Source organism: Hevea brasiliensis, unplaced genomic scaffold (assembly GCF_030052815.1).
Source record: "Hevea brasiliensis isolate MT/VB/25A 57/8 unplaced genomic scaffold, ASM3005281v1 Scaf31, whole genome shotgun sequence".
Taxonomy (NCBI): Eukaryota; Viridiplantae; Streptophyta; class Magnoliopsida; order Malpighiales; family Euphorbiaceae; genus Hevea; species Hevea brasiliensis.
The window spans coordinates 310280-326546 of NW_026614818.1; the positions used below are offsets into that span (position 1 = coordinate 310280).

At 31.2% G+C, this 16267-nt stretch overlaps 1 protein-coding gene across 1 annotated transcript; it reads right to left on the reverse strand.

The window, feature by feature from the left end:
* Window positions 1–15387: 15387 nt before the first annotated feature.
* Window positions 15388–16204, reverse strand: LOC131177015 (probable LRR receptor-like serine/threonine-protein kinase At3g47570). The gene is made up of 2 exons (XM_058142027.1): window positions 15790–16204; window positions 15388–15514 (listed from the first exon to the last, which is right to left on the reverse strand). The coding sequence occupies exons 1-2, from the start codon at window positions 16103–16105 to the stop codon at window positions 15429–15431; spliced, it is 402 nt and encodes a 133-aa protein (XP_057998010.1). The 5' UTR covers window positions 16106–16204; the 3' UTR covers window positions 15388–15428.
* Between the last annotated feature and the right edge of the window lie 63 nt (window positions 16205–16267).

The window sequence follows — 16267 nt, forward strand, 5'->3', positions numbered from 1 at the left end:
GCTACATTAGTGGAGATTGAAATAGAAGAATTGCCTATGGGATTGTGATATCATTAATCCATTCATTTACTTCCATCATTATTTGAGACACTTTAGTTTATGGATTACCCTATAGTCTATTTAGGCATGATTATTCTTTGTGATTGATTGGTTTGGGCTTGATGATATGGATAATTGACCCAAGGCTAAGCGGTGATAACTTTGGTAAGGATTGAATTCTTTGTACCTTGAAAGTGGGTATATGGTTTGTTGGTGGCTAAAAGTAAGCTTGAGAGTTTGGATAAGTAATTTTCATAAATTTAAGGTAAGGTACCCCAAATTGCATTAATTGTTTTAATTTGCTTGAGGACAAGCAAATGTTTGAGTTTGGAGGAATTTGTTACACTCATTTCATATAGGCATTTTAGGGTAGTTTTGCATTCATTTTGCCCTTATATTTTAGTATATTTTATGTTTTTAGCTTTATTTTAGCTTATTTGTTAACTTTAGATACTTTATATTTGATTTTTGTAATTTTGTTATTTTTAATAGGATTTTGTGGCAAATCGAAGATCAATAAGTGCATTAGGAAGTGATTTGAAGAAATTTGAAATTCTTTAAGTATGGAGAAAAGTTGAAGAAATCAAGCTTTGAAAGAGCAAGTTAGCCGAAATTTGCTTGAGACTTTGCTTATAATCATATAAGCTTAACCTTAAGCCTGTTCAAGCTGAAAGTCAAGCACGGCTTAAATCCTACATATTCAAGCTTTTGCTCCACAACCTGCCGAGAATTGCTTAAGATCCTGCTTAGGGTAAAACGACAGTGCTTAAGGTGCAGCATAAGTCAAGCTAGAAGTCAAGCATGAGCAGAAAAACCCATTTTATTCCAACCTGCTGAGATTTGCTGAGGGTCTGCTTAACCTTAAGCAGACAGTGCAACCAGAGGTTGAAATTTGCTGAAGAAGCTGCTTAGGGTTACAAGACTCTAAGCATCGCCGTAACGTGAATAATGTCACGACTTGGATAATTTTACACCTCATTTCCTATCCACTCCTTGGCTCCTATTCACTTTTAGGGCAACTTTTTGGGACCATATAAATTCATTATTTTCTAGTTTTTGCCACAAGGGGAAAGGGGAGGAAAACAAAAAGGAAAGAAATATAAATAGAGAGAGAGGGAGAAACGCCATTTTTCTGGGGAGGAGCTGCTGCAACCATTGTTTGGAGCTTCAGAAACCAGAGTTTTGGGTTCTTATACCTGGATTTTTCTATTTTAGTCCTCTTATCATGTTTTTCTTTACTTTTTCATCAATCTTTCTTGTAAATACCATTATGAGTGAGTAAACTCTTTATATTTCAGAGTTAGAAAATATGATTTAGATTAATTTGTGAATTTGGACTGGGTATTTCCTTATTTTACATAAATATGAGTTTTAATTCCTTCCTTGTGTGCTTGATTTACTTGCCTAATGTTGGTACTCATTGGGTATTGTGTTAATCTTTGATTGAAGGACCGAAAGGTGAAAGTCATTGATAGATAATCAAGGATTGGAACTTAAATTACTTAGATTTAGAAATAATCTAGGGTTTTAAGAGGAATTAATGATTGGTTATAAAACTTAATGGGTTTTAAATTAATCAAATATCGTACGAAAGTAGGTTTGGTTATTTTAGAACACACTTTGGTTTGCTTAAAAAAGATATCAAAGGGATTTAAAATTAATCACCTTCAAACTCTATTTTTCCCTAAAAATTGGAATGCCTAAGAAAAATCTCAATTAATTTATGCATAAACCTCCAACTCTGGAATCACTTAAACATAATTAGACTTAGATTCAAATTACCCATTATTAATTTGGTTAAATTGCATATAAATTTAGAATTTATTTGCTTGCTCTTTACATATTCTAATTAGATTAATCAATTTATTTTGCTTATTTACATTTACCATTTATTCACCAATCTTTAGCCTAAATAATTGCTTCATTCATAGTTTGGCACTCAAACGGCAAATTCTCGTGGGAACGATACTTGACTCATCACTCTATTACTCGAGACGACCCGTATACTTGCGGATTCGCCCCATCAAAGGTAAAATAACTTTGATTTCAAAATAAATAAAATAATAATATCCCATAAATGTAAGTATATAGATGGCAACTATGTTATTAGAAAATTTAATTAAGTATTTATTTTAATTTAAGACGTATTTAACTAGTTATTGTGTAAAAAAAAATAAATAGTACTATTCTTTTAAATATTATTTCATAATTATATAAAATGGATATAAATAAAAATATAAAAATAAACTTTTTGCAAAGTCAATTTTATGAAATTATATAAATATCATGCCTTGCATGCTTTTGCTAGAGTTAAAGAGTAGAGCGCGCAGTCCGCCGATTGACTAAACTACATGTTTGTTAATACTATTAGATCTTCTAAAATTTTTATATTATTTTTTATATAAATTATTAATTTTATTTATAAAAATATAATATGTTCAGATTTGTATTTCATTTATACTCTATTTTTAATTAACAAAATATTTTCTACATTTCTATATATAAAAAAAAAAAATCTATCATGTGGAATTTAGTAGGTCAATATGTTTTGTTCTATATCCGGAATTTATTTAATTGGGTAAACTATGGAATTGGAAAGACTAATATACACATAGGTATGTTCCTAGAGTTACTCTTCCATATCACAATTTAGGTTTTTCTTCTTCATTCATGAATTTATACTATAGCAAGTAATAGTCATGAGTCTTCTTCTTTTCCTACGCCTATTAATTGTCAAGGCTCGTAATGCTGGTCATTTTCCTTAATTTAATTATCGTGTATGACTGACTTGCTCACTTTTTTTCTTTTTCATCTTGTTCTACAGCCATTAATGCCCATAAGTCTTAATGCTGGTCCTTTTCCTTATTTAACTACCATGGAAGACTGACTTGCTCACTTTTATATATAACATAATATTACAATAGTTTATTGATTAGTGCTCTTAATTTTTTTATTTAAGAAGGTAAATTTGCAAGAAATTCTTTTTTTAATATAATAAAGTTTATTTATATTATACTATAATGTTTGAAATTTTTTATTTAAATATTTAAGACACTAATAACTCTAAATAAATATTATGAAAAGTGTTATAGAAATTATTTATTAATATTTTAAAATAATATTAACAATACATATTTTTATAGTTCTAAACAATGCATATTTTGATGATGATAATAATAATATGTTAATGAAAATAATTTATCGCTCTAAATAATAGTCTTTATAATAAAAAAAATTACAAAAAAAATGTTTAAGAAATATTACTAAAATAAATTAACAATGACAATAAAATCCTTTAAAATTTTTTAAAAATAGTATTCCTAAAAAAATGAAATTAATAAAGATGTAAAAAAAAATCAATGTGTTTAATTACACATAATTATATTTAATTTTTTTAAATAAAAAATTATTCAAATTACAAAAAATTGAATTAAATTCTTATAAAATTCTAAATTTCAAACCAAATGATAAGAATCATGAAAGACTGACTTGTTCTCTTTCTTCTCATTCTGCGATTAATAGTCTTGAGTCATAATGCTTAGTCATTTTCTTTAGAGAAAAGGAATCATAAAAGATGGTATCCCTTAAAATTTCATCCAAAATCTTAAAAGAAAATCACTATATTATAACAATTATATAAGTTTATGTAATATTACTTTTATGTAAAAATCTATTGCATTTTTTAATTAATTTTAAATTAAAAATTAGTTAATCCATAATGAAGGTAAAATAACTTTGATTTAAAAATAAATAAAATAATAATATACCATAAATGTAAGTATATAGATGGCAACTATGTTATTAGCAAATTTAATCAAGTAGTTATTTTAATTTAAGACGTGTTTAACTAGTTATTGTGTCACAAATAAAAACAAATAGCAATATTCTTTGAAATATTATTTTATAATTATATAAAAATATATATAAATAAAAGTATTAAAAAACTTAAAAAAGTCAATTTTATGAAATTATATAAGCATCATGCCATGCGTGTTTTGTTGGAGCTAAAGAGTAGAGCACACGGTCAATGTATTGATCAATATACACGTTAATACGATTGAATCTTCTAAAATTTTTATATTATTTTTTGTATAAATTATTTATTTCATTTATACAAAATATAATATATTGATTTATACTTCTCGTTTATATTTTATTTTTAATTAACAAAATATTTTCTACATTTCTATATTAAAAAAAAAATCTATCATGTCGAATTTAGTAGGTCAATGTGTTTTGTTCTATATGAGGAATTTATTTAATTGGTTAAACTTTGGAATTGGAAAGACATAGGTATCATCCTAGAGTTACTCTTCCATATCACAATTTAGGCTTTTCTTCTTCATTCATGAATTTATACTATAGCAAGTAATAGTCATGAGTCTTCTTCTTTTTCTACGCCAATTAATTGTCAAGACTCGTAATGCTGGTCATTTTCCTTAATTTAATTATCGTGTATGACTGACTTGCTCACTTTTTTTCTTTTTCATCTTGTTCTACAGCCATTAATGCCCATGAGTCATAATGCTGGTCCTTTTCCTTAATTTAACTGCCATGGAAGACTGACTTGCTCACTTTTTTATATAACATAATATTTCTATAGTTTATTGATTAGTGCTCTGAATTTTTTTATTTAAGAAGGTAAATTTGCAAGAAATTCTTTTTTTAATATAATAAAGTTTATTTATATTATACTATAATGTTTGAAATTTTTTATTTAAATATTTAAGACACTAATAACTCTAAATAAATATTATGAAAAGTTTTATAGACATTATTTATTAATATTTTAAAATAATATTAACAATACATATTTTTATATTTCTAAACAATGCATATTTTGATGATGATAATAATAATATGTTAATGAAAATAATTTATCGCTCTAAATAATAGTCTTTATAATAAAAAAAATTACAAAAAAAAATGTTTAAGAAATATTACTAAAATAAATTAACAATGACAATAAAATCCTTTAAAATTTTTTAAAAATAGTATTCCTAAAAAAATGAAATTAATAAAGATGTAAAAAAAAAATCAATGTGTTTAATTACACATAATTATATTTAATTTTTTTTAAGTAAAAAATTATTCAAATTACAAAAAATTGAATTAAATTCTTATAAAATTCTAAATTTCAAACCAAATGATAAGAATCATGAAAGACTGACTTGTTCTCTTTCTTCTCGTTCTGCGATTAATAGTCTTGAGTCATAATGCTTGGTCATTTTCTTTAGAGAAAAGGAATCATAAAAGATGGTATCCCTTAAAATTTCATCCAAAAGAAAATCACTATATTATAACAATTATATAAGTTTATGTAATATTACTTTTATGTAAAAATCTATTGTATTTTTTAATTAATTTTAAATTAAATATTAGTTAATCCATAATTAAGGTAAAATAACTTTGATTTAAAAATAAATAAAATAATAATATCCCATAAATGTAAGTATATAGATGCATGGCAACTATGTTATTAGCAAATTTAATCAAGTAGTTATTTTAATTTAAGACGTGTTTAACTAGTTATTGTATCACAAATAAAAATAAATAGCACTATTCTTTTAAATATTATTTTATAATTATATAAAAATATATAAAAATAAAAATATTAAAAAACTTTAAAAAAGTCAATTTTATGAAATTATATAAACATCATGCCATACGTGTTTTGTTGGAGCTAAAGAGTTGAGCGCACAGTCCATGTATTGATCAATATACATGTTAATACTATTGAATCTTCTAAAATTTTTATATTATTTTTTGTATAAATTGTTAATTTCATTTATACAAAATATAATATATTGATTTGTACTTCTTGTTTATATTTTATTTTTAATTAACAAAATATTTTCTACATTTCTATATTAAAAAAAATCTATCATGTGAAATTTAGTAGGTCAATGTGTTTTGTTCTATATGAGGAATTTATTTAATTGGTTAAACTTTGGAATTGGAAAGACATAGGCATCTTCCTAGAGTTACTCTTCCATATCACAATTTAGGCTTTTCTTCTTCATTCATGAATTTATACTATAGCAAGTAATAGTCATGGGTCTTCTTCTTTTTCTACGCCAATTAATTGTCAAGACTCGTAATGCTGGTCATTTTCCTTAATTTAATTATCGAGGATGACTGACTTGCTCACTCTTTTTCTTGTTCACTCTTTTTCTTGTTTATCTTTTTCTACAGCCTTTAATGATCGTGAGCATAATGCTGGTCGTTTTCCTTAATTTAATTAACTATCATGGAAGCCTGACTTGCTCACACTTTTTCCTGTTCATCTTTTTCTGCAGCCATTAATGATCATGAGCATAATGCTGGTCCTTTTCCTTAATTTGATTAACTATCTTGGAAGCCTGACTTGGTCACTTTTCTAAACCTTAGCGTACGGAGCTATGGAAAATTGACCCATTCTCCTCAGCATTTGACTCTACTAAAGAGCTCTCCGAGAATAATATCTCGAACAAAATTATTAAATAATTCATTAATTTTTTATATTCAGATGGATAATGTCAGGTAATTCTAGCAAGTAATTTGTATGCGATGTAAGAGTTATTGAAAAGCCTACGAGGAATGTAGTTATTAAGAGATATTTAGAAATTCTTAGGCCAAACAATGGATTTACACTTGACAATATTGTATTAACCTATTTTAAAACTCAGCTTTATAATATTTATATAGAATAGCATAGTTATTAGTCACTAATTGATAACAATCTTTGAGTATTATGAAGTTCAAATTCATTTTCCCATGCAAGTTCCTGATGAAACTGTTGCATTAATCAAATACAGCATTCCCCTTTTTGAGCTTTAATTTCAACGAGAAGAAATATGTGTCAATGCGAAAGTTCACTATTGAGATAAACAATTAATAAAAAGAAAAAACAAGGAGGGGGGTGGTGGGGAGCTTCGATTATTTTTTGGGAGTCTATTTTATGAGTCTAAATAACTCATTATTCTGAAAGTTGTGCTTCTCAAACATATCAAATCCATATTAAACAAGTTTATGGTCCCTGTGAAAGAAACCCTGATGGCATTTAGTTTGCTTGTTACATCCCTTGTTAAAACAGAAGTTTAAAGCAAAAAAGAAAGAAATCCAGCTCATTTTTATTCAAGAAAGTTTCAAAATTTATACAAGAAGAGAATAACAAACTTTCTTATCTAATTGCCGCTACAAAGTGGGCAAAACTGAAATGAGAATAATCAGCCACTAACTTCAGAAAATAAGCAACTATTTTTGGACATGATCTTTGCTTAAAAATAGGAAACAATAAATAGAAATAACAAAGAAACTATGAGATAGAACTGAAATTCCAATTTTCTAACACCCCTCCTTGGCATTTCGATGACAAATACCAATTTTTTGTCTCTAATCTTCGAACCTTTCTTTATGTAGAGTCTTGGTAAAAATGTCTGCTAACGGATTCACATTGAAGGAGTGGAAGTATGAAAATTATTAGATTAAAACATTGAATTCAAAAATTTTCTTCTAGGTCGCATGTATTATGCAAGATTCATTATGTACCTAATTCATTTCAATGTTCAATTTCATATTAAAACCCTTTTAATATGTATTAGGATCTACATTTGCCATTTAAGATTTTAGAATTAACAAATTAATTCATTAGAACTCTACATTGATACAAGAATATATGCACTAACTTTTGATGCAATCAGAGATGTGATAGGTACCTTTGTGAAGCACCTAGGACCCCAAATGTTGTCCCTCTAACTTGTCCACATTAAGATCACCAATGGGCAGCCCCTAAACCAGCGTCTCAAGCCTTGCCAACCAATTTTAATTTAGGTTTTTTCCTTTAGAGAGGTTGTAGATATATATAGGATACTAGAAACAATTTTTAGCAATTTTAATTTAAAGAAACTTGGATAATTCCCTTTGAATTGATGAGAGAAGATGAAGAGAGGAGAGAGTGCTATGGGTGGCGGCACACTTGAGAGAAAAATAAGAAGAGTGGCTGATTTTCTTTTTTTCTCATAACATCACATTATATAATTAGGTCATCACTTAAAACCCTTGCCACGTGTCATCACCTGATTGCTCTTAATTTTAATTGACCTAATCACATTAAGCCAAGTGTCAAAGCTAGACTTAATCTTGACTTTGATCATCTTGCATGATAGAAAGAAAAATGACAAACCATGATGCCATGTGTCACCATCTCATGATGTCACATGTCACCCTGTGAAATGACCAAATTACTCTTTTGTTATAATTTTGAGTTCTCAACCCAAAATAATTATTTCTCCTCTTCTAATCAATTTATATCAAATATAAATTAATTAATTAATCTCCACTAATTAATTTCTCACAATTAAATTCATATTTAAACACTTTAAATATAAATTTAACTTATACTATATATCCAATAACCTAAATTTGGTTTCAAGCCATGCTAGGGACTTTGCGATCTTATTGCAAACCAAACCTGTTAATTAATCAATTAAACTCTTTAATTAATCAATTAAATCACATTTAACTTGGTGATTACTTGTGTATGTGTGTGACTCACTAGGCTCATCACTAATTGGCAATGAGATATGATATTAACTCTTAATATCATCAGAACTCTTTCTTATCATAAATGATTTCTCTAAATCATTTTAGGCACCTCATACACCATGGTTAACACATAGCATAGCATGCCATGGCCACCCAATTAGTAATAAGGAATATCTTAAATGAACCTATAATCATATGTTACCATGCACTAGAATCTCTCTGTTATAAAATCCCAATTCGAAATGAGTCATGGTTTATGTCAAACCCCATTTGCTATGAATATTATGTTCTCTTTTAATTCCAATTCTTAATTAAAAAGATTTTCTCATCAGAAACTCTTTTCTGATTAAATCTGTTTGTCCTGGCCAAGAACTTGAAACATCAAGAACAATTAAATGAACATAGGATTTTATCCCTATTTACTTAGGGTAACAGATTCCATCTTGATCAACACCTACCTCCATATATAACTAGTAGGAGCCAACACATGCTCATATACCCCTGCACAAGATAAGTATGAAAGCAGCTTCAAACTCAAACCACCTATATACAAGATAACTATGTTATCTCAGTCTAAAAATTATATGCATCGATATAATTTATGACAATGCATTGACAAGATTAAACTCCACATGCTTGTCATAAATGTCACTGATTCGGCCTACTTATCATGCATAAGTGCCTATCATGTTTGTTTTATGGCATGAGACTCACCATTCCATCTTATTTATATCTCATATAAATAACTTGGGAACAAACATGAGTATAATCTTTTTGGATAAGTCATGTCCTTATTGTGAATTATCCTCGATTAGAACTAATTTATGATACTTTGTGCTAGAAATACCGCCACTCATATTCATAACAACTTAAGAATAGAATTTCTAACAAAATATCAATGGACCTTTTCTATTACACATAAATATGTTATGTAAACGGAAAATTGAAAATGCCTTTTATTAATAAAACATGTACAAGATACATACTAAATGATATGCTCTAGGCATACTACTAACATTCTCAAATGAGCAATGAACAGTAACACTTCATTAGATTTTTGAACTTCTAATAAAATGGAATTTGATCTTGATGTGCTTAGTTCGCCATGAAACACCGGATTTTTGAGATTGACATCGCTGAAATGTTGTCACACATAATTTTGGTAGCCTCGCTTGTTCACACCCCAAGTCCTTCATCATCTTCCTTAGCCGATAACTGGTTTATAATGAGGCAAAGAAGAATATACTATGCTTCGCTATTGATTGAGTTGTTGTTTCTGTTCCCTTGAATTCCAACTAAAAACTTGAGCCTAAGGAAAATAGATATCCGTATGCTTTTGAGTATTCAACGAGCCACCCCAATCATCGTTAGAGTAACCAACCACTTCAAGGTCTTTCCCGCAGATGCTAGAAAGAAAATCCCAAGTGTCGGTTCCTTTGATATAACTTAACACCCTTTTAGCAAATTGTAAGGTGAGTTTCTCTAGGTGAATGCATGAATCTAGAGAGCAAACTTACAAAGAAATAGAATGTCAGTCCGCTTGTCAGAAGATACGTATACGCCAATTAAACTTCTATAGATGCTTTCATCTACTTTTTCAACATTCTCATCCTTGCCAAGCTTCAAACCAGTGGAGATTGGAGTGCTCACAGGTTTACAATCTTGCATTTTGAACTCGTAAAATATCGCATATGTATTTCTCGCTAACATATAAAACAACCATCATTAGATCGCATCATTTCCATCCCACAAAAGTACTTCATGACTCTAAGATCAGTCATTTCAAAGACTTTCTTCATTTCATACTTGAACTTTTGAATTAGTTCAATTTTGCTACCTGTTACAAGCATGTCATCAACATAAATTGAAACGACTAAGGACTCACCATCTATGCTTTTCACATATAAGGTAGCTTCGCTCTGACTTCTGCTAAAGCCAAGTTGGACGAGATGGTTGTCCATCCTTTCATACCAAGCTCTTGGAGCTTGTTTTAAGCCATACAAGGCCTTTTTTAGACGATAAACTTGATCCTCTTTTCCAGGAATTAAAAAACCATTAGGCTATTCTACAAAAATCTCTTCAGTGAGCAAGCCATTCAAGAAGGCTGATTTAACATCAAGTTGATGAATCTGCCATGAGTTGTGAGCTGCAAATGCAAGAAGAATTTTGATTGTGTCATACCTTGCTACTGGAGCAAATGTTTCCTGGTAGTTCCCACCATAGCCTTTCACCACCAATCTTGCTTTGTGTTTTCATATCAAGCCATTAGGATTGATTTTTGTCTTGAAAACCCATTTTACACCAATTACCTTGCGATTTGCTGGCCTATCAACCAGCTGCCAGGTCTCATTCTTATTGATCATGTCTAGTTCAGCTTGCATAGCTCTCCTCTATGCTTGAGAGTCTTGTGCTTCAACATAGCTTGTTGGTTCATTGACAACTAAGCTGCACCTCTGATAAATGTCCTCCAAGGTTCTAGTACCCTTCACAGGTAAGTCATTCACCGATTTATTTGCTGCAAGTTGAGGTTGCACTTTTGGATAGAGAGGAGTATGAGCATCCTTTTGCTTCTCCCAATCCCAAGCAGTTGCCTCATCAAACTTCACATCTCTACTCAGAATTATTTTTTCTGGTCTGAAACAGAAAATCTTATAGCCTTTGCATGATGAACCATAGCACATGAAAATACCTTTTTAGGCCTTGTTGTCTAGCTTGCTTCTTTTGGGTTCTGGTACTTGATAATAACATATACATCCAAAGATTCTGAGATGGTGTATTGATGGTTTGCTGTCATACCAAGCTTCATATGGAGTCTTGTCTTATAAAGTCTTTGTGGGTAGTCTATTTAATAAATAGACCGATGTATTGACTACCTCTACCCAGAACTAGTTTGGCATTTGTTTTTCAATTAAAAGACACCTGGCTATCTCCATTATTGTCCTATTCTTACTTTCAGACACCCCATTTTGTTGTGGGGTGTATGGTAAGGTCAATTGATGTTCAATGCCATTCAAGAACTTGGTTTTCATTGGGCTACACACATCAGTGTGGATGAGCTGAAGTTTCTAGTTGGCTCTCCATGCTTGATTAGTTTGAAATGGTAGCTTTGTTTGCTTACCCTATCGACAAATCTCACAAACTTGAGCATCACAAGAAATTCTTGCATATTTTCCACCAGCCCCTTCTTGTTCATCTCAAAGAATGCTTCAGTGATTGACATAACCAAGCCTTCGTACACAGTTTGTAACTAATTGTGAAGCACTTATATAAGCCTGCTCAGTTGCTTTTTCAAGATTTACCGCAAAACTTTTGTTGTTCATCTTGACATAGAATAGTCCTATTCCAGAAGGATTAAAAAATAGTGCATATTCGATCCTTAAAAATAGTGAGTAATTCTTTTCAAGCATCTATCCAACACTCAACAAATTTTGGCTAATACTAGGTATATATAAAATATCAGTAATAGTTTTGATACCTGAGATTATTGAAACAACCATTGACCCTCTTCCTTTGACTTACAAGAACTCTCCATTTCCCACCTTTACTCTAGAATTATAAGTATCATCAAGGATCCTGAAAATCTCAGCATTATTGCACAAATGATGTGTGCAACCATTGTTAATGAGCCAAGCATCAGAGGGGTCATTCGTTGAGAAGCAAGAAACTGCAAAGAGTTGCTCCTCCTGTGCCTCAGCTGCATCTGCCAATTGAGCTTGTGAAGATTTAGAGGCTTTGTTTTTGGATTTGCAGACCTTGGATATGTGCCCCATCTATATACAGTTGCCACATACGGTATCAGGCCTCCACCAACAGTACTTTTCCAGGTGTGTTCTTTTTTTTTTCAGTGTTTGCAAGGAGGGAATGACTTCTTTGACCCTTCACTATTGTTTCCTCCATCATGCTTGCTCTTATTTTTTGGGTTAGGTAGTTGGTTTCCCTTACCAAAATGTTGCTTTTGCATAGAAAAAGCTCCTTCAGTGATCCTCTCCTATCTCATAGTCATTCTTTGTTCTTGTGCTTGAAGAGCACTCATCAGCTCACTTAATGAGATTTTGTTTAGGTCCTTGGACTTTTCAAGAGAGGAGATCTTGGATTCAAACCTCTCAGGAAGAGTTACAAGAACTTTCTCCACAATCCTTTGGTTTGCAAATTCCTCACCAAGCAGTCTAATGTTATTAACAATTAAGGAGATTCGATCAGCATACTTACCAATTGTTTCATCCTCCTGCATATTCAAGGACTTAAATTCTCTTTTCAAATTCAACACTTTCATTTGGCATGTTCTATCACTACCTTGGTATTCTTCTTTCAGCCTCTCCCAATCCTCCTTTGCTATGTTGCAAGCCATGATCTCAGAAACACGTAATCATAATCGACTGAATGAGTGACTTGGCCTTGGATTTCTTTGCCTTTTCTTCACCGTTGAATTTAATTTGGGCTAAGGTGGGGTTTGCTGGTAGAGGAGGTATTGATTTGTCTTCAATCACAGTTTCCCAGAGGTCATAGGCTTCCAAAAAGCCTGCACCAATTGCGATAATTTTGACCAGTGAAGATGATAGGTGGGTTTAAAGATTGGCTGCTGGATGTCATTTTATTTTTGGGTTGAAAAGCTTTTGTTTTTGGTCCTATAAGATTAAATAATGCTCTGATACCACTGTTAAAATAGAAGTTTAAAGCAAAAAGGAAAGAAATCCAACTCATTTTTATTCAAGGAAATTTCAAATGTTATACAAAAAGAGAATAACAAACTTTCCTATCTAGCTGCCACTTACAAAGTGGCCAAAAACTGAAATGAGAATAATCAGCCACTAATAGCCACTAACTTCAGAAAAATAAGTAACTATTTCTGGACATGATCTTTTGCTTAAAATTAGGAAACAATAAATTGAAATAACAAAGAAACAATGAGCTAGAATTGAAATGCCAGCTTTCTGATAAGTGCATAATTTATTAATTTTACTCCCATCACATTTAGTGTTTTTAGTGTGTTTTTATGCTTAATTCAGTTGGTTAAAATTTATTTATCATTTAGGCATATTTTTAGATAGTTATGGAATAATTGTGTTAAATGGAGAAATTTTCAACATTTGACCTTTGTTGTATTTTTCAGGTGTTTCTAAAGTTGTGAGTCTCCAAATTGAGTGCTGTTTAATCCATTGAAAAGCTAAGATAGAGCACTTCAAATGATAAAGGGGGACCAAAGCCCAAATCAGTCTCCAAGGTTGATAAAATGAGCTATGGATCTATTACAAAAGCCTAGACTTGATGTGTCACAATCAGTTTCAGTATTTATTTTTATCTGGAGTTTCAGATGTTCAAATGAAGCAAGCCCAAGGCCACTTGAACCTTAAGAGCCACTTCTACAACTTCTATGAAGGGCTGGACGTGAGATGAGGCCATTTTAATTGTCAAAAACGGCAATGAAGTCGTCACTATGGGCTGGACCGTCTGTCTGAACCAGTCCAGTTTTTGGGCCATAACTTGGGCTGTAGAACTCAGATTTGGGCAAATGAGTACCCGTTGGAAAGCTAAGAAATAGGGCTACAACTTTCCTGAAGAGGGCAGAGGCAGATTTGGAAAGGAAGTCGCTGAAAATCGGCCTTGTAAATTTCAAAACTTTTCCTAGTTTGGTTCCTATCTTTGGGATTAGGTTTTTGATTATAAATACGTCTTTGGGTAGTAGCTAAGAGCATCTCAAATTTAGAGCTTCGTTCTCCATAGAAGACCTTCGTTCTCCATTCTCTTTTTAGATTTCCTCTTTATTTTTTCTTTATTTTTCTGTAAGCCATGAACATGAGTGGCTAAGTTTTTAATTCAGTTCAAGGGATTCGAGTTCTTTTGCTTGATTTGTGAGACCAGGTTCTTAATTTAATTTATGTCTTTTTGAATATCTATTATTTTCTGATTTCTTTGCCTTTGATCTATTGAATGATTTGCTAAAAAGGCCTATTAGTTAATTATTTGATGAGATCAATTGCTAGTTCATCTTCATAATCCGTAATTGTTGTGTAAGTTTGAACATGAGTCTCAATTAGGTTTTATTGATTATGATCCTAGTTTTTGATAATAACCTAAGAAAACTATAGGGTGGATTAAATTATTTATGCTTCATAAATTATTATACAGCTTAACTACTTCCTTTTCTTAAAGCAGTTATTAATTTGATGAGGATTGCTTAATACCAACTCAGTTAATAATTAGAGTCAATAAGAGTGCTGGGCTCTAATTGATGAGTATAAGGAGGTCAGGGGTTTATCTCGCTGTTTAATAAATCTACGTTAAGTATTCAATAAGATATAATTGTATTTCTTTTGTCTATGATCGAATCAATGCATTGGAATGAGAATTACCTTGGACTAGAGTTTGTTTAATTGGAGAGTCTCTTATTTTTAGATCTTAATTTTGGATTATTGATTTCTTCTTTGGATTGCGAATTAACTCCCCCCCCCCCCCAACCTTTGTTTCTTTTTCCATTACACAAGTGCATGAAATTTAATAATTTAGTCTCTAGGGTTTGACCTGGATTTATCACTTACTGCAAAAAATATTTCATAATCAGTGATTTCAGTTAGTTTAATTTCTAGCGGATTCGACAACCATCACTTTCTAACATCCGTCATATTCATTCTATCTTGTGGCACTACTGCAGAGCATGCGACTCCAATTTGAAGGACTGATACAACACATTCTTGTACACTATCTTCAATACTTTCATCATCCCTATTGTCTTCTGCTACTCTAGATTCCCACACTTCTCCTAGATTGAATAATGTGGGATCCACAAGCTGCTTGACTTGTCCTGGGAGCTTAGCCTCAACAAAGTTGTGGAGATCTAAGCCATCTATAAAAACTTCATGAGTTGGTCACTTTCCTGTGAACATCTGTAAGAAAAGTATTCCAAAGCTATACACATCTCTGTAAGTTGTCACATTGCTGCCTACTCCATATTCTGCAATTCATACATCTCCAATTATATTAAAATGTGATCAAGACTGTACAATTACTATTCTGTATATCTATAAAAGAATCTGGCATTCACCTTTAGTATTTGATGTGAATTTTAATAAAAGCTTGAGGGCTTAATGTGGAGAAAAAAAAAGTTCAGGGCTTAACACAAGCAAAGTTCAGGGGTCTCAGACTGTTTCCCCCTCATCCTGCATATGCCATGCCATTCTGATTCATGTAGTAATTTAACAAAAGAGAAAGTAGTGTGGAAAATATTACCTGGAGCCATGTAGCCAATTGTTCCCTTTAACCCTGTTGAGAAATTTTGGTGTTGAGAAGGATTGCTGGTGCTTTCAGAAATGAGCCTTGCTAATCCAAAGTCACCAACATGAGCAGTCATGTCATTGTCAAGAAGAATATTACTCGGCTTCAAGTCACAATGAACGATTTGCATTCCACAATGGTCATGAAGATAATGCAATGCAGAAGCCACATCAATGGCAATGCATAGTCTTTGGAAAAAGTTTAATTTCTTTCTTTGACTATAACCATTTCCCTCTGGATGCAACCACATTTCCAAACTGCCATTTTCCATAAATGTATACACTAGAGCTTTGAAATCGTTGCCTTTGAAATCAATGCCGGAGCAAGATGTCAAGCTTTTAACCAGATTTCGATGCTTGATGATTTTCAATGCTTTGACTCAGCAATGAAGCTCTTGGAAGCTCCATGTTGTCAAGATTGAGCACCCTTTACA